This window comes from Terrapene carolina, unplaced genomic scaffold (genome assembly GCF_002925995.2).
Source record: "Terrapene carolina triunguis isolate 2854851 unplaced genomic scaffold, T_m_triunguis-2.0 Scaffold33715, whole genome shotgun sequence".
NCBI lineage: Eukaryota > Metazoa > Chordata > Testudines > Emydidae > Terrapene > Terrapene triunguis.
Genome location: NW_020698066.1, coordinates 6,442,083 through 6,458,485, shown reverse-complemented (window position 1 = coordinate 6,458,485; position 16,403 = coordinate 6,442,083). Strand labels below are relative to the sequence as shown.

At 41.9% G+C, this 16,403-nt stretch overlaps 1 protein-coding gene across 1 annotated transcript in view; it reads left to right on the top strand.

Annotated features, from left to right (window-relative positions):
- The window catches only part of LOC112117184 (acyloxyacyl hydrolase), a 111,023-nt gene that overhangs the window by 56,366 nt on the left and 38,254 nt on the right, over window positions 1-16,403 (top strand). Inside the window, exons 12-13 of the mRNA XM_026663461.1 lie at window positions 5,747-5,838; window positions 10,663-10,745. Of these exons, the coding sequence (XP_026519246.1) occupies window positions 5,747-5,838; window positions 10,663-10,745 (175 nt within the window). The remainder of the gene's footprint in view (window positions 1-5,746; window positions 5,839-10,662; window positions 10,746-16,403) is intronic.

Genomic DNA, 16,403 nt, shown 5'->3' with positions numbered 1-16,403 from the left:
TCAAGAATTGAACTCATGTCTGTATGTATATTAATATTTTAACCATACTGTCTCCCTTTTCTTTTTTAATAAATTTTAGTTTAGATAATACGAATTGGCTGTAGATGTATTTGGGTAAGATCTCGAATAGTCATTAACCTGGGAGGTAATGTGTCTGATCCTTTGGGATTGGTAGAACCTTTTCTTTTATATGATGAAATAAGATTTTCAGAAATCTTCATCATATTTGACTTGGGTACCTGGATGAAGGCCTGAGGCTGGGTTTCTTCAAGGAAACTGTGTTGCTGGCTTCTGGGCAACCAGTGAAGTAATAAAAAAGCTGTTTTATGCTGGCTTGGTAAATCTAAGTCTTGGAATATCCACCAGCTTTTGGGGGGATTGTCTGTCTCAATATTTGCAGTTCACCTTAATTGAGTAACCTCAGCTGGCCCCCACTGGAGTCCTGGTCACAACAGGTAAAACCTGTCTATCCTGAGACAGTCATGGAGGATTAAGGCTTCCACTATTCCCCCTTGATCCATTGACCTAAAACCCCCTCACTAGCCCCCGATTCCTAATGCCTGCTCTGAGGGATTTGAATACAAGGAGCAACAATATATAAGAATTGATGCTGAGAGTGTTAGTGAGTAAGTCTTCGTGTGTTTTACAGCAGATGAGTGGCTCTGTCCCTTATCAGTAGGGCCCTACCAAATTCACAACCATGAAAAACACATCACGGACCATGAAATCTAGTCTCCCCCCGTGAAATTTTATCTTTTGTGTGCTTTTACCCTTTACTATACAGATTTCATGGGGGAGACCAGTGTTTCTCAAATTGGGAGGCCTGACCCAAAAGGGAGTTGCAGGGGGTCACAAGGTTATTTTAGGGGGTCCCAGTATTGCCACCCTTATTTCTGCGCTGCTTTCAGAGCTGGGCGGTCGGAGAGCAGCGGCTATTGGCCGAGCACCCAGCTCTGAAGGTAGCGCCCCACCAACAGCAACACAGAAGTAAGAGTGGCAATATCATACCATGCTATCCTTACTTCTGCACGAAGGCAGAGCTGCCGCTGCCAAGCTCTGAAGACAGCGCCGCCACCAGAAACAGTGCAGAAGTAAGGGTAGCAGTACCGCAATCCCCTCCTACAATAACCTTGCGACCTCCCCCTCCCTCCCACACACACACAATTCCTTTTTGAGTCAGGACCCCTACAATTACAACACCGTGACATTTCAGATTTAAATTGCTGAAATCATGAAATTTACGATTTTTAAAATCCTATGACCGTGAAATTGACCAAAATGGACCATGAACTTGGTAGGTCCCTAATTATCAGTTCTGACACACTACCCTTAAATCACCAGAGAGTCAAACATACAGAGGTCACATGGAAGATCTTTGACAGGGCAAGGAAGGTTGATACAACTCAGGTTCAGCTTCACTCCCATCAGTGGATCTTGGGTCTAGCATGTTTTGTGCTGTGTTAATTCCCCTCCCCCCATAGAAACATTCAGCATGGGTGATCTGTCTCTTTGACATTGAAATACAAAGTTTATAGCACAGAGATATGTGTCTTTAGAGGGGTTAATGGAAGTGGAAAAGTACTGTAGATTTTTTTATGTGGTGGGCTTTTCTGAACAACTCATGTTTAAAAAAGACTCTCGTGTCTAGCAAAGGATATTGCCCTCCTGCTGCTCTGGCCATCTGCTTAGAATTGACTTACAAAATGCAGCACTTTCCTATTATAATGTGTCTAGGATAGGAGATTACCTCTAAATCTCGTTTGAACGGTGATTCTTTTGAAGGTAAAGGCCCTATGCCGTCCTGGTCTGAAATGCTGGTGACACTTCTTCTAGGGAGTTGAATTTTAGATAAATGTTCCTGAACTCAGTAGGTTTTGATTTCATGCTGTAACAAGAGCAAAATAAATCCTTAATCTAGCTGTGATGCAATAAATATCTGTTTACCCAAGAGCAGAGTGGCTCTGGTCTTTAAATGAAATAATTGGTTCACATTCATGTCTCATTCATGTCCCTTCATGCAAGAAATATTTTCCTCACACTTTTTAGATGCCTAGCTCATGAAGAAAGCATAGTCTGAAAACTGTGCACTACAGGCTTGCTCCTGCACCATTGAAGTTAATGGCCATCTGGCCATTTCAATGGGAGCTGGATCAGGCGCTATGTTTGCTGAAATTGAATATTGTCGGTACAGAATCATCCATGCTCTAGCTTCAGTCTCATCCCCTACAAAGTTCTTGCTATTTTCTATAAGCAAACGTTTTGGTCCTCAGGATACTGTTTTGTTGAGAAATTGGATTTTTATTTTGCTAATTTTAAACCTGCAGTGTTGCAAATTAGGAATGTTAAACAGGTAAAGAAACAGGGTCTGCAGTTTTAATAATTACTTATTTATGCTGTTAGAACAGAAACACAGGCTGAGATTTTCAAAGCTGACATGGGGACTTGGACACCTACTTCCCATTAAAATCAAGCAAGCAATTCCCATTAAATTGAATGGGAACTGTGTATCCCAGACCAAATCCCTTAGGTGGCTTTGGAAATCTCAGCCATCATGTTTAGTATGGAGGGGGAAAATTTTCATAGGCTCAGATGAGGATTAGGTGCTGAACTCCCCTTTGTAAAATATTCCCCTACAGCGAGGGGAAGGTTCTTTGATTCAGGCTCACTTGATTTCAGCATAGCTTGGTAACTGTGTGCACAGTCACCCATTGTTTTGACTTCCTTAGATGTGGCTCTTCAAGCTAGCACATGATTTCCAAACGGCGAGGCTATACTACCATCCTAGGCTAAGACGCTGCCAGAAAATGATTCCTAGGCTAGAATACTGCTTCATAACTAGACTTAGCTGGAATAACATTTGAGGCTAGAATACAGTTTCAAAACTAGGCTGGAACCGCCTTCTAATTGTTTTCTGCTAAAGTCTGGTTCCTAGGGTGCATCATCATTTCCAAATCAGGCTAGTCTAGAATATGGTGTTTAAACTAGGCCATGCTTGAATACCATTCTAATGTAGAACTCAGCTAGGGCCCCCTTCTAGACTAGGACATGTTTGCATGTTAGGTTAAGCTAGAATGTATCTTTTTAGGTTAAAACACACTCTCTAAATGACATCCCTGTAGAGTTTGAGGACGAGATTTTTAAAGGCATCTAGGCACCTAAAGTTGCAGATAGGCCGTAGGCACTTTTGAAAATCCCGCTAGGAACCTGTCTGCATCATCTGGAGCTTAAATATCGTTAAAAGTCTGGCCTTAAGTATTTTGATGGACCAGGGTCTGTGCTAAACTGGAATACAGTTTTAGGTTGGAACATAGTTCTAAGCTAATACATGGTTTCCAAGTCAGGTTTAACATGGCTAGGTGCTGACTATACTATACAGGTATTTAACCTAAATTAGCCTGAGAACCAGTTTAAAATCATACTATAAAACTTGTTCAGTGACAACAGTTCCCACCCCAGTGTTGGCAGGTCCTAAAGAAAGAAGTGGTGTTAGATGCTTTTGTTTTAAAATACATTTCATCATCTTTTTTAAGCCTTACATGTGTATTCTGTAATTGATAAGGGATCTTAAACATTATTTTATATTTACTGATTTTATTTTAAGCATTTCACTTCCTCTCTTATAATAAACATATTTTAGGCCAAAATTTCAAAAGTGACCAGCCAAATTGTGTGCTTAAACTCCTTCACTTGTGCAGAGTTCCCAACAGGGCCGGCGCTAACTTTTTTGCCGCCCCGCCATAACACCCCCCCCCACTGAGTGCCGCGCCGCCGACTCCCCCCCGCCAGCGCCGGGCCGGGCCACCGAAACCCACGCCCCCCCCAATTGCCGCACTGGGCCGCCCCCCTCCCAAGCGCCGGGTTGCCCAAAACCCCCGGAGCGCCGGGCCGCCGAACCTCCCCGAGTGCTAGGCCGGGCCGCCGAAACCCCCCGAGCGCCATGCCGCCCAAACCCCCGCCCCCCCCCAGCACCATGCCGCCGAAGCCCCCGCCCTCCAGGGCCGCGCCACTGAAACAAAAAAAAACCCCTCTAGCGCAGCCCCGCGAACAAAAACACTGCAAGCGCCCCCCGCCACCCCAACATTGGCCGCCTCTTATAAGGTGCCGCCCCAAGCACGTGCTTGGTCGGCTGGTGCCTGGAGCCGGCCCTGGTTCCCAAGAACTTGTGCATCTTCAGTAAGTGCCTCTTGCACACACAAATATAGAATTGGAAGCAGACAGATTTGAAAATTGTTCCCAGTGTTTTTCTTGAGAGTGAGATGAAGGGTTATCGAGCCAGAACTGTTTTCACCTTGGTAGCTAAAGCAGATTTACTGTAAGTAGGTCAAATATGATGTGACTTGCAGTCTCCCCTGCCCCCATCCCCGCCTCTAAGAATCAAAACCTGTAAAGATTGCAGGATTTAGCTCTTCTGTTGTTCATTATTCACCTCTGGAATGAATTATCCACATGCTGGCTGTGTATAGTTGTGAGGGTTTTTAGAAAAACACAATTGCTTAAAAAGAAAATGAACCTAATAAATTAAATGGATTACAGCAGCATGTAGGTTTCCTTACTTTATGCTTTGACCTTCCTTTGTTAACAGTTTTTCATCAACAGTTTTTCAGCATGAGCACAAAGGACTTGTGCATTTGTCTTTGAAAGTGTACCTCGGATTGGTAAAACCTGAACATTTACTCTGTCTTCTCACAAGGATGAGATGGGGTGATTTTTCCAGGCCATATTCTTCCCTTTTGTGATTTTTTTTAACACGTTCACAAATCGAAATGGAAAAGAATAGAGTGCCATATATTGAATGTACAATAGAGCTTTCATCTGCATAGTGTCTTTCATAGAAACTGTATCCTAAAACTTATTACAGAGATAAATAAGAGCAGAGGCCAGGAAACCATAAAGGCTTTATCTGTTTTCATGAAAGTTCTGTACTAGCAGCTCTTCCTGCTGCTAGGAGGGTTTATATCCTGCTCCCCACTCTCCTTCTATGCATGTGCCCTCCCCTGACTCCTTTCCCCATCACTGGATTCTCCCCTGTAGCAGAGGGATCCCCAGTCATGTCTGTCTTGCCATGGGGATGATTCCTTCCAAACTCTGTGAATAAAAAAAATTAAAAATAAAAATGTTGTCTGAGGTGAAACCTGGAGGAGATTGACTGAGGCCCAGGAAACCCAGATTCACCTTGTGAAGTTTCTAAAACGGCATGTGTTTGCACTCTACCCTTCCCACAGATCCTAGGGATCAGGGAGAAAAGAAGGCTTCAGCCCTGAGGTACATGATCCCTTAGGTAGTTATGCCTGGCCTCCCATCTCCCCCATAGCATGGGCCCTTAGGAACCATGCAGCCATTGGCTCCTTTGCCCACAGACATCCTGCTTTGGAAGGGTCCATGAGGTGGGTGCAGATGTTAATGGTGAAGCCGATATCTACCATTCCCATGGTGCTGTAAGAATTATATATGCTGTAGTTTGTGAAGCACTGTGGGGCCTTCAGAATCAGAGGTGATATTACAATATATGCATTTAAAATGTTTCTACTAATCTGAAAGTGTTTATGGTTCTACTCTTCTTCTCCATGTTAGGGATTGGAAATATCTCAGAAATAAGTAGCAACTTTTTAAGTGTAACCACTGTATAAATGTACGGTATTATCACTAACTGGCTGATGCTCCAAATTGAGAATGTTGTTTGATTCTGTGGATGGGATTTTATTTGGGAAAGCAAAACCGTCTCAATTGCTTTTAAATTTCCTTTCAGAAATCATTTTCTAATCTCCCAGTGGCTCTTACCAATGAGCTTGACTGGCCCCATTTCTCAGGGACCACTGGATTTCTGAACTCCACAATTGGGTAAGCTCATAGAAGGACTAAGCCAAGTTTTAGCAAGCCTTGATGACAAAAAAGAAAAAGAAAAAGAAAAAAAAGAAAGATGTGGGAAGGAGAAACCAAGCAAAGACCATTGGAGAAAAATCCAATGCTTGAAAATGGAAAAATAAAAGTGCTGGCATGCTCTGCCTCTGCTCTTCCTAAAATCATGATTGTCTCAAAGATTTTTCCCCACACTCTCTCTCCTCTCAAATATTTTCACTAATGTGTGGGCTCCCAGACCAGCCTCACCTACTCCTTCAACTTTGCTTGCTCTCCGCTCAGTCTCTAGAGATGGTCAACATAATTTATTTGAAAAAAAATGATTAAATTTTCCTTTTTTCAAAACCAAAAACTTTAACATAAAGCTCTCGGTACACCGCCCCTCCCCAAAATTTAATTCCAAAATTTTAAAATGTGGATTTTTTTGGATTTGTACTTTTTCTCCTTCCTGTTTCCTCTTTGCCACTGAATGAATGATGTCTGTATTTTTGAAGAGTTTTTCACTTTTTCATTTTTCTTTTCCACTCTGCAACTTTTGCAAGTCCTCACCTTTGAAAAAATTATAGTGAAAAAGGAAAAGGAAACACTCACGCTGCCACTCTGTAACTTTTACAAAGTTGGAGATGTTTGGAAAAGTAGAGTACTAAAAGAGAAAATGAAAAAGTGGGGATTTTGGGGAGGGAAGCCCTTGACCTCATTCACTTTATTGCACTGAATGGCAAAAAGTTGAGGAATGGGGGCAACAAGAGGAACAAAGGAAGGAAAATTCAAATGATTTAGAAAAAGTATTTCACAAAAAATTAATAAATGCAAATGAAAAATTGTTCCATTTTGATCTCTGTGAAATGGAAACAACTTCAAATCGTCAACATTTTTCCTGAAATTGTTTTTCCATTTTTTGACCAGCTCTAATAGGCTTCCATATGTGGTATGGAGTGTATAGGGGATAGCGTAATGGACACAGAGCAGCTCCACTACTGCTTCATGCCCTAGAGCAGTGGTGGGCAACCTGCGGCCCATCATGCTAATCCACAGGCGGGCCACGAGACAGTTTCTTTACCTTGACCGTCCGCAGGCACGGCTGCCCCCTGCTCCCAGTAGCCGCGGTTTGCTGTTCGCGGCCAATGGGAGCTGCAGGAAGCAGCGCAGGCCGCAGGTTGCCCACTACTGCCCTAGAGCATTGACTCTCAACCTTTCCAGACTTCTGTACCCCCAAGTTTCACCTCACTTAGAACTACTTGCTTACAAAATCAGACAAAAGTACATGTGTCACAGCACACTATTACTGAAAAATGGCTTACTTTCTCATTTTTCCCATATAATTATAAAATAAATCAATTGGAATATAAATATTGTACTTACAGTTCAATGTACAGTATATAGAGAACTCTAAACAAGTTGTTGTCTGTATGAAATTTTAGTTTGTAAAACTAGGCAAATATCTAGATGACCTGGAAGACCTCTGTATACCCTCCTAGGGGTACACGTGTCCCTGGTTGAGAACCACTGCCCTAAAGAGGCTGCTCAGGGTGCGTGTAGTAAAGTGGACATGATAGGGTTAATAATGCCTAATTTATTATGGGAGGGAGTCCTGCTCCACTCCCACACCCTCTTATTTCCTGTTTAGTCGGTCTGAGGTTTTTTTTGTCACCACTTTCTGGTGGTGTAGTTAAATAAATAGCAAGGTCCCAGCCTGCAGTCCTGTGAGTAGAGTTATTTTTGTTGCACTGAGTGGTCCCTTTACAAAACTAGGGACTTGGAAAAAAGACGTAGGTCTAGGGGTTAGCATATATGTAAGCGGGGGAATGGTCCCGCTATTGTGGGGAACTTTCCTGGCTTCTGCACTACCCCGGTGAAGTGGGCTAGCGAAAGGATCCGAGTCCTCGCTCCCACTTCCCTTACCCAGAGGCCTCTCTGCCCTTGAGGACTCCCCTTCCACTCTCCTGTCTGGCAGAGTCCTCGTAACCCCGACAAGGCTGGGCCCAGGATTCCTGGGGGGCTTGACCCCCAACCCTGCTGTGGTCACCCAGGACAGGGGCTAGGGTGTCCCCACTCCGGGGTACTCTCTCTGCACTGGGCACCTCCCTGACCCACTGATCATTTCATACAATTTAAAGCAAATACAAGTTGTTTAATTAACAATTACTTTTAAAAAAGAATAAGGAAAAATGGGAAAGGTTAAAGGAAAACACATCACCCCGCTCTGTGGCAGGGAACATTACAAACAGTGTCTCTGGAACGTCAGGGCAGTTCAGTCTGTTCCTTGTAGGTCCCAGGCTCCTTCTCAGGCCCTGGCTGTGCTGCAGAGACGCTGCGGGTTGGACACTTGCTCTGGCGGTGGCCACACGCTCTCAGGCTCTAGGTGGCAGGACCCTTCTTCCCAGCGTCGCCCCCACCCTGTCAGGGTTACGATCCCCCCAAGTCTGGCCTGCAGAGCCTCTTGGCTGAGGTGTCTCCCTGTGCTGGGCCCACTGCCCAGGGTCCCCCTCACTCTCCCCAGCTGCTCACCGCACCCAGCTCCGGACTGCTCCAGCCCCAGCTCCAGCTCCACTCTGCCTCAGCACAGCTGCTGCTGCTCTGCCTCCAGCTCCCTGGGCTGCTTCTCTGGCCTCTCTGGCTCTGGTTGCTACAGCTCTGTCCCCAGGGCAGGTCGGCTCTGCAGGCTGCTTCTGTGACTCTGCTCCCAGCTCTGACCTGCTTCCTGGCTGCTTGTCTGGCCCCTCTGGCTCTGGTTGCTGCAGCTCTCCTCCCAGGGCGGCTCTGCTCTCTCTGGGCTGTGCTCTGGCTTGGGGCTGCAGCTCTGCTTCCAGCAACTTAGCTCAGACCCCTGCTCTCTCCTTAGCTCGGCCCCACTCTGTCTGACTCAGGCCATTCCAGCTCACACGGAGGACGGGACCCCCCTGGCCTTCTGACTCTCTGATTAGCCTGCCCGCCCTGTCAATCAGGCTGATCTGGAGCATTGGCCTCTCCCCATTGTTCCTGGGGACTGTCAGTCTCAGGCTCCTGATTTGCCATCAACCCTTCCCCTTTTAGTGCTGGGAGCTAGCAACCAAAACACCCCCACTGAATGTTAGTAAGGGGGGAACAGTCCCCTTACATATATACGTTTGGATTCTGAGTGTCATGGTTTACTCCCATGTTTTTAATTTACATATCTACTTTAAAATAATTGGGCTAATATATATCTGGAATATGTAAAAGCAGGACTGAAGCAAAGCTAACTAAAATCCTATGTAAACTGAATTTAAAAACTGGGTCAGTATGCTGTTTTCTAGGAAGCATTTATGATTTATATTGATTAACTAAATATTGCATTCTTTGCTTTGCTTTCCACCTCATGCTGAAGGCTGTACAAATTTAATGTGTTACTTGTATAGCCTCTTTCATGGTTAATGGTCAGCATTATCACATTTCAAAGTAGGTAATATTTTGTTTTTCATTCTTGGTTTCAAGACTTGTCATGGCTTTACATTTATCTGCATTGTGTTTGCCATCCGTTATCCCAAATTCCTCTACCTCTGAGTTCAAACACAACTTCAACAGCCCCAGTAGGGATCAACAAGTATCAACAAGGGTTCTAGAGAGCGATCTTTTGATCAGCTTTCCTTAAGGCTCTTCTCCTTTACAGGGATTTTTACATTTTTCTCTGCGGTACAAAGGAAAGGGGAAAATTAATCAAATACAATCTGTCTTTCAAATCAGTTGGTCCAAGTTTTAAAACACTAGGAAATGAATGTCCTGCCAATACTTCCTCACTCTTATTTACTGTTCCACAACTATAACAAGAAGCCAAAATCCCTGCGTGTCAGTAGGATTGCTTTGGTAAATGGCATCCAGCATAAAGGTTGGTGAAGCAATTATCTGAAGAATCAGTATAAACACAACTAGAAATATGGACAATTTGAAAGCTACTGTCAGCCTAGAGAGAGCTTTTGGGGGGATATCTAGATTTCCACTTAAATCGTTATAGTTAAAAGAAAATTATTAACTGTAAAAAGAGGAAGCAGAAAAACAAAGGAATGTCAGGTTTGGATCTAAAATTGATTTCTGTCTTTTCAAAACCACTGAGTCTCCCTGTTCTTCAGAGAATTAATTCTAAAGGATGCTAATGTCTTGTTCAGCATTTTCAGGCTTGGAACCCTACTGTGCCACACAGCAAAGCTTTCCTAGTCATTTATGTCTGAGAAGAGTTTAAATGAAAGTCCTCAGAAATAGCCAGTGCAATTTAAACCTGACAAAGGCAGTTTTACCTTTTTCTCTCCTATGAGCTGCTTCCTCTGGCTACTTGGTTTTTCCTTACCCTCGTTAACCTGCTGATTGCCTTATCCTGCCTTTCTATCCATCTTTTAAAATTGTTGTATGTGTCCAGATTGTTATAGTCTGACAAATCTTCCCCAAAATGTTAATTTGAATCTCTTCCTAGAATTTTAATAATCAAATTGTCAAAATTATCAGACTCCATTGGCTTAAATTATGCCAAAATTCCAAAATTAAACTCTGAGGGATGTGCTTAATGGCATAGCAAACAAAACATGCCAAACAATGCAAAATAATGGTCCAATCCAGCAAACACTTCGTAGTCCCATTGCCTTCATTGGGACTACTATTGATAAAAAGTATTATACTTAATAGTAAATACTAAGCCCAGTAGTTAGTGTATACAGAATTAGGATCTAAAACTGTTCAGAGACATATTGTATATTTTAATGTATTTTTACTATGTAATCTGCCAGCCCTTTTCTTTAAAGCTAGCCATGGTTTCATTTGTACCATATGTGTTCAGTGCCTTTTGTTAATGTGTTTCAGAGGCTGGACAGACTCTCTCTATCTACGTTTACGCAGAAGAAACCGCTGCAATCACAGAGACTTCCAGAATATTTCCAAAAATGGTACTATAACCTCATTTTTTCCACAGATGAAAGTTTGATCTTGATGTTGAATTAATGGGTACAGCTCAGGAACGCCATTCAGAATAATGCTACATAACTGCATGCACGAATTGTGGAGAAGTAGAGAACAGGATCTATTTAACACAGTGTCTTTTCTCTTCGGTTCAGTCTCGCTATTGATTCTGAATAAGAACTTATTTATGCTTGATCTCTTTCATCTGCTCTATGACTAATTAATGACTTCTGCCTGACTCATACTTGATGTGTTTCACTGTAACTCTAACCTGGAATTCATTTTTCTTTGTCTAAATGTTTTTTCTAAAATTACAAAAGTTTAGCTCTTAACACTGAAGTTTGCATTGAGGTTCTATGCCTCCAGAATTACGAACTTTAGAAATTGGTGCTGGATTGGAAGTTCAAATATTTCCTCCCTCACCTCCCATGGCCATTCTACATCAGTGATAGAATTAAAAGCCTGCTTGTGTGATACAGAAAGCCACCATGTTCTGAGTTCTGGTTACAGAATGGGTAGTGCCTGACATGGTTGGAATACCATTTGGTCCTGCAGTGGAGTTAGAAATGAATCATTCCTGAATTGTGCTATGACCTATGATTAGGTCCACAGTCATCCTGCCTTCTCAAGGCAGGTTGGTTCATGCATCTTATTCCTGCTCTAAAAAGAAGCAACATGCCTTCCTCCCTATCCCTGATTGTGTGCTGCACCCCCATTGTGGCATTCAGGTGTGCGCTAGGAGGTATTCCTGCCCCATTGTACAGGGATGTTCTGGAGATTAGATGCTCTGTTTGCAATACAACCCTTTATTCATGGAAGGCTGTTGTAGAGTACAGGTCAGACTTTTGTATAGTATATACATAATAGAGCTATTTAAGGTGTCCTGCTGGCCTAGGGGATTGGCACTCAGAGGGTCAGAGGGCCCAGGTTCAAATCCCATTGGTCCCCTGAGGCAATGAAAATTGTCAGATAAGATGATCACAATAGTCCCTTCTGGTTTTATAATCTGTGCAGATAACATCACCTCTCTATAGAAGCTTTATGTTCAATTTCCCTGTCTTTCTCTGGCCTCTCTTCTTTTTTTATAGAATCATAGAATATCAGGGTTGGAAGGGACCTCAGGAGGTCATCTAGTCCAACCCCCTGCTCATCTTGATGAGCTCTCCATCTCTCTCTTTTTTCATTTCACATAGATATTTTACACTCATATTGTAGAAACCTGCAGGGTATAAAATGAGGTGAGATTGTGCCAGGGTAAATTCTCTCAAGAAAACTGAGAGAAAAATTTAGGAAGACAAAAATTACAAGCGATAGAAAAGTCCCATGATGACTTCCCTTACTGTCTTCTCTTGATCATCCTCCTGACAGAGTATTGTAAAGTATTTCCTCATATGGTGTAATATTTTCCCAAACAGGAAAATTTAAATGGATACTGTCAACATTGGTAAGGCTAAAAACTGATCACTGAGTGACAGTGGTCCCATCTGGGAGAACTTAACCTATCTGCCTAAAATAATGCTTCCTACTACTTGAAACATGAAAAGAAAGAAGATGCAAAGAAATTCACGATGCAGAAATCCATTTCCTCTATCATAGGACCAGTCCTGCAATGGGCTGTGCTTCCTCAGCTCCCAGTGAAGCCACTGGGAAATGAAAGCACTTAGCATCTCCAGGAACCATGCGGCATTGTGCGGAATCAAGCCCATAACACTTAGACAAGGGCTTTCTTATCATATGCCTCATAGAAAGCTGTGTGTCATCTTTTCTTCATAGTCCTAGGCCTGGTCTACATTAACACCCCAATTCGATCTAAGGTACGCAACTTCAGCTACGTGAATAACGTAGCTGAAGTCGACATACCTTAGTTCGAATTTACCGCGGTTCAGACGCGGTCCACACGCGGCAGGCAGGCTCCCCCGTCGACTCCGCGGTACTCCTCTCGCTGAGGTGGAGTACCGCAGTCGACGGCGAGCACTTCTTGGTTCGAATTATCGCGTCCAGACCAGACGCGATAAATCGAACCCGGAAGTTCGATTGCCAGCCGTCGAACTACCGCGGTAGTGTAGACATACCCCTAGTGTCAGTATGAAAACAAATAGAAGGAAGGCCTGCTCCAGATAAGAGCTTTCAGATGGGCCCAGACTCAGTCAATGGGAGATCAATTTTTTGACTTACTGACTTTGATAGATTTTCCTTTAAAATTCAGACTTTGGAGATTAAAAGTGAAGCAGAGAGACAAACAAAAACCAGCCATTTAAAAACATGTCTATCAAAATTCAGCTGAGGAATTGTTGCATATGTAAAGTTTTAGGTGCTTAAAGGAGAGTTTATTTTCTTGGTGTTGGTAGGGTTAGTGGAAAGTTTTGAGGTTTTGTTTCCTATGTTTGTTCATTTTTACAACATGCAGGAATGCTGATCACTGCAGGTTGGCAAAATCCTGTGCCCCGTCTGCATAGGTGGGGTCTTAATGCATTGTGAGTGCCGTGGTTTTGCTGTGGGGGCTGGAAAACTGTGAAACATCTGCAGCGAGGCACATCTCTGTGCATTCCACATCTCTGTGCACAGTGGAGAAATGTTCCACAGCAGCATCCTGGGCCACAGTGCAAAGGGAGCCAGGAAAGACTGAGGGCATGGCCCGTAACAGTTTTCCTAAACATAACAATGTCCAATATCCTATAAAGCTAGAAATGGGATTTCAGTGCCATTGCGAACTGGAGGGTCCCAATTTCCCAAGGTGACCTAGTAAACATTTATATCCATGGAGAGGTCTGAGGTAACAACTGTTACATTTCTGACAGTCTTAAGGGACAGAAAAACCCTTGTAAGTTATTTGTGAAGATTTTTGTGGCTCCATCTGAGCCCTGTATGGTTGGACTCATGGTCTCTAAGGCACTTGGCTTTACAGATGGAGAGATACAAAAATAGTCACACTAGAAACTATAAAAACTCTCCAGAATACTCCTAAAATAGTTTATCTGTAACGTATGTGGTATATACAGAATACATGATGGTATGGTATAAAGGCTTTCTCCACACTCATTTGGAATGATGCACATAGCTCACGAGTGACTTTCCAACATGTTTAATACATGAGCTAGGTTAATAATTCATAACTAATCATTTTCTCTAGCAATTTCACTTCTTTTTTCAGTTTGCAAGTGATCTGTAAACAGTTTACCAATCTAATTTATTTGCTCTTCAAAATTATTTGTTGAATAACTTCTGGAAATAATTTTTGGAGCATAGCTTATTCACAATCAGTTCATCATACTTATTCAATATCTGAAGTCCTAAACTCAAACTGTTTTACGTGGATCAGTAGGTTACATGGCATATTTTTGTTTCCTGGCTGGATTCGTGCAACTCTTAGGATCAGGTTTCCAGTACTCACAATTATGAGTTGGAAATTTACTTTTTGTATATGTTCTGCAATATTTGCTTAAAATCTGTTGTTTTGGTGAACATTTCTGCTAGTGAATTTATTTTACTAGAATATTCATAAAGATGAACATGAGAGGGACATGAACACAGTCAAAGTGGATTCCTTTAAAAATCATCTAATAGTTACAGGATTTTGTTTTGCAATATTCACCCACCTCTTTTTCACACACAGACATCATTGTGTGTGTATATTGGGGCTGTCAAGCGATTTAAAAAGTTAATCACGATTAATTGCACGATTAATCATACTGTTAATAATAGAATATCATTTATTTAAATATTTATTGATGTTTTCTACATTTTCAAATCTATTGATTTCAGTTACAACACAGAATACAGTACAGTGCTCACTTTATATTTATTTTTGGTTACAAGTATTGGCACTGTAAAAAAACCCAAAAGAAATAGTATTTTTCAGTTCACCTAATACAAGCACTGTAGTGGAATCTCTTTAGCATGAAAGTTGAACTTACAAATGTAGAATTATGTACAAAAAAACTGCATTCAAAAATAAAACAATGTAAAATTTTAGAGCCTGCAAGTTCACTCAGTCCTACTTCTTGTTCAGCCAATCACTCAGACAAACAACTTTGTTTACATTTGCAGGAGATAACACTGCCCGCTTCCTGTTTACAATATCACCTGAAAGTGAGAACAGGTTTTCTTATGGCACTGTTGTTGCCGGCGTCACAAGATATTTATGTGCCAGATGCACTAAAGATTCATATGTCCTTTCATGCTTCAACCACCATTCCAGAGGACTTGCGTCCATGCTGATGATGTGTTCTGCTCAATAACAATCCAGAACAGAGTGGACCGACACATGTTCATTTTCATTATCTGAGTCAGATGCCACCAGCAGAAGGTTGATTTTCTTTTTTGGTGGTTCGAGTTCTGTAGTTTCTGCATCTGAGTTTTGCTCTTTTAAGGCTTCTGAAAGCATGCTCCACACCTTGTCCCTCTCAGATTTTGGAAGGCACTTCAGATTCTGAAACCTTGGGTCGAGTGCTGTAGCTATCTTTAGAAATCTCACATTGGTACCTTCTTTGCGTTTTGTCAAATATACAGTGAAAGTGTTCTTAAAATGAACTTGTCATCATCCGAGACTGCTATAACATGAAAGTTTTTTAACAAGCATCATCACCATGGAATCGTGTCCTCTGGAATGGTGGCCGAAGCATGGCCATGCTTAGCATATCTGGCATGTAAATCCCTTGCAGTGCCGACTACAAAAGTGCCATGCAAATGCCTGTTCTCACTTTCTGGTGACATTGCAGATAAGAAGAGGTCAGTATTATCTCCTGTAAATGTAAACAAACTTGTTTGTCTTAGCGACTGCTGAAGAAGAAGTAGGACTGAGTGGACTTGTAGGCTCTGAAATTTTACATTGTTTTGTTTTTGAGTGCAGTACTTGTGTGAGGTGAATTGAAAAATGTAAATATTTATAATCAAAAATAATATACACTTTGATTTCAGTTACAACACAGAATATAATATATATGAAAATGTAGAAAAACATCCAAAATATTTAATAAATTTCAATTGGTATTCTATTATTTAACAGTGCGATTAAAAGTGATTAATTTTTTTTATCACAATTAATTTTTTGAGTTAATCGCATGAGTTAACTACAATTAATCGACAGCCCTAGTGTATATACATGCAGTTTATAATGTATTGAGTGTAATTATGCTATCGGTTTTTTATATGGAGATATACCTATCTCATAGAACTGGAAGGGACCCCGCAAGGTCATCGAGTCCAGCCCCCTGCCTTCACTAGCAGGACCAAGTACTGATTTTGCCCCAGATCCCTAAGTGGCCCCCTCAAGGATTGAACTCGCAACCCTGGGTTTAGCAGGCCAATGCTCAAACCACTGAGTTGTACTTTTTGTTATCAGTAATTACTACTAGAGTCATATAACTGAAAGATTAATTGCATGGCTGAGTGATTATAGTGTAAATACAATATAGTTAATGTATTTGAGTTCTAAAAATACATGAATCAAGTATGAAATCAAAGGGGTGATAATAAGCAGTTTAGTAATGTAATTAAAATTCCAAAATGGGCCTGATCCAAAGCCCACTTAAATCAATGGAAAGACTCCCACTGATTTCAGTGGATTTTGAATCAGGCCCTATATGAACAGGTAACACTTAGCAGTTAAAAACATAATCATGGTGTAATTACACTGTATTTGCTAT